Below are 11,449 nucleotides of genomic sequence, written 5' to 3'. Positions count from 1 at the left end.
TTTGTATTAATTCTTGTCTTTTTAACTGCAACGTTTAATAGAATTACTATAAAAAGAAAGGAATTGTTGGGGCAGAGGGAATGAAAGCCTATTTTTATTTTAAAAAAAATTTTTTTTTAAAGTTAGGATCATTGTAAAGGAAACCTAAGAGGATGGAGCGACATCAGCGTCGGTTGAGGGGGGGGGCGTTGAGGGGGTTGAGAGTTTTTCCACGACTTGAACAAATCCTTCAGGATACACTTAAGCCTTATCGTCTGAATCCACAAGGATTTGAAGGGGGCGGCTGTCGTTTTGCAATGTTTTATTCAAAAGCTGCAGCCAGCGAGACTCCCGTCTATTCCTTCGAGAATGTGTTTAGAAGTATCCCAGGAGGTCTGGAATGTGCCTTAGGTTTAAGGTGACTGATGCCCCTGCCGTTCACCCCTGGCTCCGGCGGCGACGGCCATCCACCCTGCTATCTGAGGTTGCTTCGGCGTGTCAGATTCGGCTCCAATAGCTGCAAAGGAGGCGACTCCAAGACTGGAAGGAGACCATTTGAAAGGAGGGAATGCCGCGAGCGACCGCTAGGCGGTGCATGATGGAAACGATCAGCCACGCATAGTAACCTCCTCGAATTGTCAAACATTGCCATGGTTAAAAGGGCCGGAGAGAGACAGTGATCAGGTAATGCAAGTCACACTTTTTCTCCCCCCTCCTCCTCCTCCTCCTCGTTGTTTCTGTTCTTCCGACTGCTTTTCATTTGCGAGGGTTTAATATATACTGGCTGGGGTGGTGCGTTTGCTTGTTTATTTTCTTCGCCTTGGAATGCATCCTTCATGCGGCTTCTTTTTTTTTCTTTGACTTTAATTCATAGCCAGGCTGTGGAACCAGGTGGGAGTCCTTACACATGAATGAAGCCAAGCTACCTCCCGCCCTTAACCTCCCCTTCATTAAGAATTAAACAAAATTAAGCCTCAGACTGTAAATATCCTCCCATTTGCAGGCTGGAGTTAAAGAGATGTTATAGTTTGAAGAACCCACTAGAAAAAAACTGATAGAAAAAATAGTGACTATAGTGGTCACACTAACAAAGATCTGAAATGTAATAGGGGAGTGTGAGGGTTATCTGGTTTCAGCAAGCAGCGGCTTTGCTTGATTTTGTAAAATATATGAGGAGGATAGAGCTTTAAGGGGGAAAAAAAGACTGGAGGAAGAAAAGCCTATACAGATGTTTCAAATAAATAGAAACATTCTACGCTGTATTTAACTATGGTTTCTAGGATTTGCTTCACTGTATTATAACACCTTAAGCTAAAAGTAGACTGATGAATCCTCAATACAAGAAATATAATGCATTTTTTTTAAAAAAAATAGAGGATAATCTAAGAAATCTACAAATCATTATATTGATTCTTTCTAAATTGAAATGTGATGGTTCTTATGCCTTCCTTTCTTTTTCCAATTTCTGTTTTATACTGATGAGTGTGTGTTTTGAAGAACGTGTTTGGGTAGTGAGATTGCTTTAAAGATAAGAAAACCTCTTTATTTCCTTTTTAAAAATTGCTTACAGTTAGTAATACCCTTTAGATATTTCTTAAATATGGAGTTGTACATATGCTGGAGGTAAAATGCTACATTCCCATAAAGTTTCTAGTCTACTTCATTGTCACTCATCTGATAAATTTGATTAAATATTGCAAGAGTTAACATATTTTTGGCAGTATTGTAGATTTATATTTAAAAAGCTAATTCAAGACTGGCAGAAGCAGGAAAAGATTGGTGACCTTGGACCTCTTTTGAATGCAAAGGGGGGGAGCAGCCCTCCCCTCCTTGTGGCACTGTGTTTAGGCCTGACAAAATAATCCTATAGAAGATCATGTGATTCCACGTCATTCAGTTCTAAGAAAGACTTGGATCCTTCTCCCAAACTCAAGCAAAAATCTTAGTATCTCTAGGAAAAAGCTTAACCCTTCATAGGTATAGTGAAGAAACATACACATTTCTACTTATGTTATATTACAAGGTGTAGAAAAGGATCCAACCATTAGTTTTAATTTTTTTCATCCACTGATTGTAACATAAAACTAAAATGTTGCTACGTTACAATCTTTTTATTTTATAAACTTACTTTATAATGTTATGGAAGAATGATCACTTCAACATATTATCCTACTTACTTCTGAGTGATTTATGAAGACAAGGCTGTCTGGGCATTTTTCTTGAACAATTACTGCTGTCCTACAATATAGCCCCCACCCCCGCATACAAACTTTTCTCCTCCTTGAAAATGATAGTGAAGCGAGGTCAACATAAATCCTATTATTGCCACTGAACCTATAAATCACAACAAACCACAAAGTTCAGAGTCATGTAGGAATACTTGAAAATGTTGTAAAGCCACCTTTGAAATTGCTCTAACAGTAAGCATTCTTCACGAGGAAACAATTTGAATACATTGATGGTAAAAGCTTCCTACAAAGGACCAATCTATAGGGGCTGTGAACATTCCAAGTCTGGAGATTTTTGAAGAAACAATGGAGATGATTTAATCTCCTTGTGGATGATTTAATTGATCTTCCTTCATATTCTAGGAAGCGGACAAGTTGATCCTTGTAACTTTTTCCAATTCTGCACTTCTAAGATTACTTAACCCAAGTCGGAGTCCCTACAAACAACTGCAACTGACCCCAAAGACATGATCAACTGTTCTTGCAGTGTTAAAATCAGATAAAATACAGTACTACTCATGCATCCTTTCCAATTCTAGAAAGATTTCTCTGTAATGCATAATGCCAAGACCTATACATAGACTTTAGAAACAAAAATATCAGAACTATTTTTAGCAGTGGGTCCTTCAGAACTCTGTAGGACCTAATATTCAGTTAAGATGCAAATTACTGCATACCTCTTGCCTTCTGGACATTCAGGATTCTGTTGCTACGCTGCTTTTTCAGAATGTCTGCTTTGAAAATCTCCTGAATTTATAGAAAATTACCTGGAAATCAATTGCTTCCTGTTTCTAGTTGCACATTTAAATGTATTTATAATGAAGCTCAGTGAATACTATGGGACCTAGCAATGTTAAGATATATGGCTAAGTAAGGATTCATAGAACGGTACTGATATATTTCCTGTAACCATTACAAATCTAATCAACCTTACTGAACTGTATTTATTAAGAAACCTACTGGATACTATAGGACAGGGGGGTCTCCAACCATGACAGCTTTAAGACTTGTGGACTTCAACTCCCAGAGGAATTCTGGGAGTTGAAGTCCACAAGTCTTAAAGTTTCCAAGGTTGGAGACCCCTGCTATAGGACTTACCAATACAAAGATATATACTATCAAACACAATGGAACATAGATCTGGAGAGAGAACTGCTCATTAGTCAGTTGTGAATTATATGGCACAAAAACAAATATCACTGGTCCTTAATGTTGATTTCCATGTATAGAGTTGTTCACATATTTTATTTGAGGATGATATTTAAAGTAATCGAGAACAGCTTATGCATGAGATGAAACACAGCTTGTCTGAAATTTCTTATAGAAATTAGGGAGGATGGCCTCTTGTAGCACTGTTTTCCCTCCAACTCTTCAAAAAACAAAAAGGACTTGGAGGAAGTCCTCTTCTTCTTACGTAAAGCAACAATCAAGTTTATTAGCAGGAGCTGAGAGTTTAGTATCCCAACATTCGCTTTGAAAGGAAATAACTGGCCTTTTGAATGCTGGCTCTGCCAGGGCACAAGCACATGGTCTCTGAATGTGCTGAGTTTTGGAAAAATCCCTTTTCTTGGGTCAATTCACTCTAAGGAGCATGGAAATTAACTGAACTCTTGTAGAATAAGTAGGATAAAGCTATTCATAGCTACAATCCAGTGCATACTTCCTTGGAAGTAAAATCGATTGATTTCCTTCCAAATACACATACTGTACCGGCATACATGTGACACTCATAGAGGAAGTGTTAAAATCGATCCACTCCAGATTTGGCTGAAATCAAATAGCCTCGACTGGCCATGGGAATCCAGAGCTAACATGTGTTTTGCTGGCCAGAGCAGAAAGATGATTTGTGAGTAGCCACCATCAGGGTCACGTGACGGAAGAAAACAACATTGACTTTACTTGGGATGGTAGCTAGAAATCTGGACGCCGACTGGCGCGTGCGTTTCACCCAGCCACCCACCCACTCGCTAGCTCCAGGTAAAATATCTCCTTTGCAACGGGAGGGGAAAGAAGGCATCCCGCATGCTTAAGCCAACAGCATGCCCCGAATTTAATCTATGCAGTGCTGGATTGTCAAGCAACAGTACCGGGACGGAAGCAGTTTAGCCTGGATAATCACTTGACCTCTCCTGTAAGCGTAAGCGTGAATGCTTCTAAAGCGCTCAAGTGTGGGGCAGACGGGAAACCTCGTTCCTAAAAGGGTAACTCGTTTGGTAAAGCAGGAGAGGGGGAGAGGGGGGGGGATAAAGAGAATCAAAACACCTTTCTCGTTCCTTAAGTACTTTAATGTCTCCCATTGTTTCAGGATTCCGCTGTGGAACGTTCCCGGGAGGGGAAGCATTGTGACGTCAACGCACCTACTTAGTCCTCCCTGTTGAGGGGGAGCCTGGAGCCATGAGGTCATCGAAGCGGCCAGTGTAACTATCCCGAGAGCAGCGCCAGCAGCAGCGGCAGCAGCTTCAGCGGCGTGGGGGGGGGGGAGGGGAAGCTTGCCCAAGCAAGGCCGCCTGGGATCTCTCGCAGCCGCACTCCAGCTGCAAACCGAGGCTCGCCGCCACCGCCGGGAGTTTCTCGCAAAAGCATGGAGGAGGCTGACACGAAAGAGCTGCAGGTCGGCTCCTGGCTGCCTGTGCTGGTGGAGCAAATGGTGAACGATACCCTGGTGGTCACCTTGAGCTGCGGGGAGAGGCGGTTCACCGGGATCCTCCTGGATTGCACTAAAAAGTAGGAGCTTGAATTGCTTGGATGGTTATTCTCTTTGCCGCCCCCCACCACCACCACGCCACCATCCTAGAAAAGAAAATATAATTTCGGGAAAGCGGGTGGATGGGTGGGGGAATTGCAACTGAGAAGTTTGCTGTCCCCACTAGGCCCTGCTTGGAGGGCGAGGACAGAGCAGCTAGGCAGAAGGCGGGATTAGGCCATAATCAGATTAAAAGACTTGCATGGCTCATTGCATGGAGAGGGGGGGAGGGAAGGGAGCAAATGGTCACGTCGATTCTCTGTGAGTGGTGTGTGTGCGCCTCTTCCCCTCCCCTCTTTTTTTTTTTTATGGCCCATTTTAGTTTCATTTTCTGTTCGGAATCCAGCATGGAAGAAACGTTCCTCTTTCGGGGGGGGGGAGGAAAGTCAGCTTTCTAGTTTGTGCACTGTACAATCATGTCCTCCTTCAGTGACGTTTTCGAAGCGGAGTTGCGGTCGCGTCCTTTTCTGAAAAGGCTGCTGAAATGAGCCATATTTTCCTCTGGGGGGTTAAGCCCTTAAAAAAAAAAGGTGTGTCTCTGCTGGTGGGGGAGGGGGGAGAGAAGGGAAATTATTGTCTTCATCATCCAGGAACAGATTCCGGGGTTTTAATAAGCTGCTTTCAGAACATCAGGTCGCCCCTCCTTTTGCAAACCGTTCAACTTTACTGAAGTTTTTTCTTCTTCTTCTTCCCCTTCTCCCCTCTATTCCTGAGATTTCATTGGTGCTGCCTCTGGACTGCTGCTGATGTAGCACAATAATGTTCTCGTGAAGACACATGTTGCCATAATTACAGACTTCTTTGTTTAGGAGATTCTGCATACTTCAAAAAGCTTTTTTTTTAATCGAAACTGCCCCAGCTTGCCATTTTTTTTTCCTTTTTCACATTCAGCAGAAGGATGGGCCTCCTTCAGAGAGAGGGGGGGGGGCGGGTTTGCATGCCTGAGAAACATAATGCATACATAAATGCAGAGTTAACAGCAAAGCTTATTTCCTTTCCTGTTTTGCAGTTCAGGATATATTCACTTATTTAATGAAACACCAGCTCCTATAAATAGCCCTTGAGTTAATAATGTGGTACTTCCAAAACTGACTCTCTTTCAGTATCTTCCAAACAAAAGACTTCCCTAGATTGGCTATTAACAGGAGATGTAATAGTTTGATAAAAGTATACCAATACCTCTATAAAGGCAGAATATCTTAAAAGCTGAAACTTGGCAAGGTGTTGGTGCTAGAAAAATGAGTTTAGCCTACTTAGTGGCCTCCTATTTAGAATATTTTCTATTGTTTATTTGTAAACAATTGGAAATAATCTTTCTCCCCGTCTTTGGTATGGATACCTTCTATACAAAACAGAATTTAAAATAGCCTGTTGGCACACAAGACTCCTGAAGCATGGGGTTGTCCCCCTTACTAGTGAATTTTGAGTAGAAATTATAAATAAATGCCTGTCACTTTTGAAGGCCCCAAATTCATTTTTCTTAATGAGGACTCCATCTTGGCGACAACTTCTTCCATTTCCTCCCCTCCCCCAACAACATGCATTCATTAGCCTTTGACAATTATCTGCAAGAATTATCTAATTAGCAGATACGCCAGCATCCATTAACAGTACATAGATGTAACTTAACATAGGGCTCTTTATGAATTTCAAACAAATATGCTTGTATGTAGACGTACATTTTCTCTTAAAGTCCTGTGTGATAAACAATATATTTAGCTAGCTGGGAATGCTGTGTTACTCTCCTTTCTTCCTGCCATCCCATTGTCCTGATGGCTAAGTTAATGTTGCTGATGTTGTTAAATAGGCACCAAAGCCTTGCTGCAGCTGTATTGATTTCTTTCTGGCACTTGAGACTGTGAAGCAAATTAAAATGGCATGATGCACTGGGAATCTTTGCATATGAGCAGGTTGCCACAAATTGCAAGGATGCAAAAACTAAGAGGAATTTTTAAAAATATCATGCTAATTTTCACAGGCCAAGTCCAAAAAGAATAGTTCTCTGCTACATTGTAGACTGTGAGCTGTGTTATGCTTCTGTATCAGTGTATCCCTTTCTCTAGACCCTTTGCTGACAGAATGGAGTCGTCTTAGATTCATATGGTTAAACTCCCAGAATTGAGAGTCTTCTAAGATTCATATGGTTAAACTCCTGGTGGGACTGAAACAACCAGGGAGTGGGGGCAGAGCCCAAATCTGAGTCCTTCCCCCCCTCCCTCCCTCTTCTTGTTTATTCTGCAGGAAAAATACAGGTAACTCTTTATCTACCATCTCTTGCAGGGGTGCTTTGAATTTAAAGTCTAACATATGAAGTTAGCCATATAATGGGCTGAAGCCCTAAGACTACAAATCATTCACCCCAATTTTAAATGGTGAAAACCATTGGTCTTGGTAGCTTACTACTTGCTTACTACTCCAAGGGACAGCATTTGTCTACATGTAGGAAAAACCCTTTTTATCACCACTGCTCAGGTCCTTTTATCTATGGAATCCCAAGACATACCCTTAGCCCCTCCCTATGTTATATAAGCAGAAAAGTTGCCCTTGGTTTTAAATAGTTTTAATGTATAATTATATCCACCATCTTAGCTCATTTGACATATTTATTATGTACATAATTTTTCCAGAAAAAAAATGGTTTAAGGAACATCTGTGTTGACATTCCTGGCTTGGCTGGGCAATTGTTTGACTTTGAGGAGACCTTCCTTAAAAATTTGGATCTCTCAGTTCCTTAAGTGCAAGGCTTAAATAGCTTTATCTCATGATTTCTTTTCCAAACCACCCAGACAGTTCAAAAGCTTGATGTGTATCCATTCTGAACATGCTTCCCCTTCTCCTCCTGGTTTTTCTAACCACCTCCTGATCTTTCTGTTTGGTAGGATAAGTTGCTTCAAACTAGTTGAGTATATTCCTTATCAAACGGTAAAAATGTTTCCACCCAGCTATGCTTAACATTCCAGAGTCACTCTGCTTATTAATATGTAATATTGAATGTTGACCATGCATTCCCAAATACACCAGTAAAGCCAGATGCCTAAATGGTTACCACAAAACTCAAATTGGTGCTTTGAGGAAGATGAAAATAAAACGAGAGAGAGGGAAAATCCAAAATAAACAGCACTGAAACAGTTCAACAGATAGTAAGGAATTAAAAGGCAAATTGGAAGGAGGGAGAAAGAGGCCTGGATCATAAATCAAGGCAGATGAAAGCAGACTAGCAAAAAAAATGTTTGAAAAGAAGTATCTAAAAAGGAAAATTAGAAACTTAAGAATGAAGAACTAAAATGTTTAAGGATAACATTCCCGGAAATAAATGTGAAAATGTTAAGAGTTTGATTTAGGGAGGAGTTGTTGTTCCAGAACTTATCTTTAAAAAAAAAAAAAAAAGATTTCTAGTTCTTAGTCGTCTAACAACAACTGCAAATCAAGATGTGTCAGCCTATTCCCATCATATTGCTGAAATAAAAAACAACACAAAAGGCTGAAATAATCAGAGGTTAATAGTTGTATGAAGATGGAACTTCATTTAAAATCAGTTCCTGAACTAGCAATGCTTTATTTCCAAATATCTTTACTTACAACTCGGTTCTAGTTAAGGGGTCATACAAGTTGCTTGTAGATTTGTATGTGTTGTATGCCTCCACTTAATTACACTCCAGACTGCCCCTTATACATACCTATCATTTGTGCATACAGGCTCACTTGTTCATTCCCCTTTCTTCAAAAAGCTGTGAGCAATTTTGCTGGGAAGAGAATCGGCCTTCCTCTGTCTAACAATCTATTACAGAATGCTGGTTTTCCATTATGAGAGAGGATGGCTTCAAGCAGTCATGGGATTGGGGGGGGGTGGAGAATAGGAAGGGAAAAAGGTCCCCTCCCTCTTAGCAATATTGCTCAGTCTCCCCCCCCCATCTTGCTAATTGCAGAGGAAAACAAATGATCTTAAGCTGTGGGTCCTTGAAAGGAAAAAGAAAGCAGCAAGGTTTTTATAGTCCTGCATCCAGCCCCAATATAAGCTGCTGGTTTTTCATTGCGCTTAGCAGCAGGGAAATTAGGGAAATGGTCTCTGTTATAGCCAGCTGATTAGCTGGCTCCTGGGAGAAGCTAGTAGTGTTTGTATGCCAGGCTAAACTACTTTTTTTTGGGAGTGGGGGAGTGTTGATTTAGGACTAAATGTATCTTGCTTATCCATGGGTTAGGGATTTTTTTGATAAAAGTGCAGAGACAGATTGAATAGTTTTGTACAGGCTTGAAATACAGGTAATCCTTGATTTACAACCACAATTGAGCCCAAAAATTCTGTTGTTGAGTGAGACATTGAGTGAGGTTTGCCCCATTTTTATGACTTTTCTTGGCACCGTTGTTAAGTGAATCATTGCAGTTGTGAAGTTAGTAACCTGGTTATTAAGTGAATCTAGCTTCCCCGTTGATTTTGCTTGTCAGAAGGTCACAAAAGAGGATCACATGACCTTGGGACACAGCAAAGGTCATAAATATGAACCAGTTGGGCAAGCAACTAGATTTTGATCACATGGTCATGACGATGCTGCAAAGGTCGTAACTATAAATAAGGGTCATAAATCAGATTTTTCAGTGCTCTTATAACTTTGAGTGGTCACTAAATGAACTGTTGTAAGTCGAGGACTGTTTGAATGTCTTCTACTTTATATGCTGTTAATTCCAAAAGAGAGACCTTTTGTCTTTCAGGTGATTTAATTAGGCACAGGAATGTTTAAATTGCATTTAACTAATAGTAGCTGACATTAGAAGGAAGCTTTTTTGAGTAGGCCTTAAAAAGCTTTTCAATTTCTAGCCGTTCTGGATCTCTCGTGGTAGAGAAATTTGCATCTGATGTTACTTTCCCATATGGTGAAATTCCATCTCTGGCTATCTTGCAATATTTCAGTGCTGATTAAGAATGAAATAAAGTTTTACTTATATATTGTTCAGGATCCAGAAGACATAAGTCTACTCCGTTGTCAGCTGTTACAGGTAGTCCTTGACTTATGACCACGATTGAGCCCAAAATTTCCATTACTAAATGAGACGTTATGAGTTTTGCCCCATTTTATGACCTTTCTTGCCACAGTTGTTAAGCGAATCACTGCAGTTGATAAGTTAGTAACCTGGTTGTTAAGTGAATCTGGCTTCCCCATTGACTTTGCTTGTCAGAAGGTCGCAGAAGGGGATCACATCACCCTGGGACACAGCAAAGGTTATAAATATGAACCATTTGCCAAGCGTCTGAATTCAGGGGTGGGTTCTACTTACCTTTACTACTGGTTCACAACAGGAGCATGCGTGCTTGCTTCACTCACACGTGCTTCTTGCGCATGCGCAGATCATCAATTATGATGTCTGGGCAGGTGGGCGAAGCCTCCCACTACTTTTACTACCAGTTCTATAGAACCAGACAGAACTGAGAGCAACCCACCACTGTCTGAATTTTGATCATGTGAATCCTTCAATGTCCATAACTCTGAAAAATGGTCACTTTTTCCAGTGCTACTGTAACTTTGAACAGTCACTAAATGAACCATTGAGGCTGCAGTTAGTCCAGAATGCGGCTGCGCGAGTAGTAATGGGAGCCACTCGTGGCTCCCACGTAACACCACTGCTGCGCAGTCTGCACTGGCTTCCTGTGGTCTTTCGGGTACGCTTCAAGATTTTGGTTACCAAAAGCGCTCCATGGCTTAGGACCCGGGTACTTACAAGACCGCCTGCTGTTACCCTATGCCTCCCACCAACCTGTACGCTCCCACAGAGAAGGTCTTCTCAGGGTGCCGTCCGCCAAACAGTGTCGGTGGGCGGCCCCCAGGAGTAGGGCCTTCTCTGTTGGAGCTCCGACGCTCTGGAATGAACTTCCCCCTGGCTTACGCCCAAGTGCCTGATCTTCGGACCTTTCGCCGTGAACTAAAAACATATTTATTTATTCAAGCGGGACTGGCATAATAGTTTTTACTATTTTAAATTGGGTTTTATTGTCTTAGTGTTTTAAATTTTTTAAATTTTAATGTCGGCCTTTTTTGCAATTTGCTTTGTTTTAAATTCTGGTTTTAATTGTATATATATTGAGTTTTATCCTGGCTGTACACCGCCCTGAGTCCTTCGGGAGAAGGGCGGTATAAAAATTTAATAAATAAATAAGTCGAGGACGTCCTGTATTTGTTGTGACTTTCTTGATCACAATAAAAGGGTTCTGGAAAAACAGCAAGTTCTCTTTTCACAAATGCATTGATAAAGAGGATAAAACCTCAGAATTTGGTCTGCTGCAACAGAAACGTCCGTTTCTCTCCCTTTCTTCCAACTTCAGGTAGCCCTCAACTTATAACCACAGCTGGGACTGGAATTTTCATAGTTAAGTGAGGCCATCATTAAGCAAGTCATGCCTGATTTTATGATCTATTTTGCCAGAGTTGTTAAGTGAATCACCATAGTTAATTCCATAGTTGTTAAGGAAATCTAGCTTCCCCCATTGACTTTGCTAGTCAGAAGCCAG

At 41.1% G+C, this 11,449-nt stretch overlaps 1 protein-coding gene across 7 annotated transcripts in view; it reads left to right on the top strand.

The window, feature by feature from the left end:
• The first annotated feature begins 429 nt into the window (after positions 1-429).
• Positions 430-11,449, top strand: part of PWWP2B (PWWP domain containing 2B) — a 50,514-nt gene continuing 39,494 nt past the window's right edge. The window contains exons 1-2 of one of the 7 annotated variants that reach the window (XM_058188192.1): positions 430-663; positions 4,513-4,624. In XM_058188192.1, coding sequence (XP_058044175.1) covers positions 4,602-4,624 — 23 coding nt within the window. In that variant the 5' untranslated portion in view covers positions 430-663; positions 4,513-4,601. The other 6 variants (XM_058188187.1, XM_058188194.1, XM_058188190.1 and 3 more) reach the window with 6 other exon arrangements.

This window comes from Ahaetulla prasina, chromosome 6, assembly GCF_028640845.1.
Source record: "Ahaetulla prasina isolate Xishuangbanna chromosome 6, ASM2864084v1, whole genome shotgun sequence".
NCBI classification, from domain to species: domain Eukaryota; kingdom Metazoa; phylum Chordata; class Lepidosauria; order Squamata; family Colubridae; genus Ahaetulla; species Ahaetulla prasina.
This window is presented reverse-complemented; position numbering and strand designations above follow the sequence as displayed.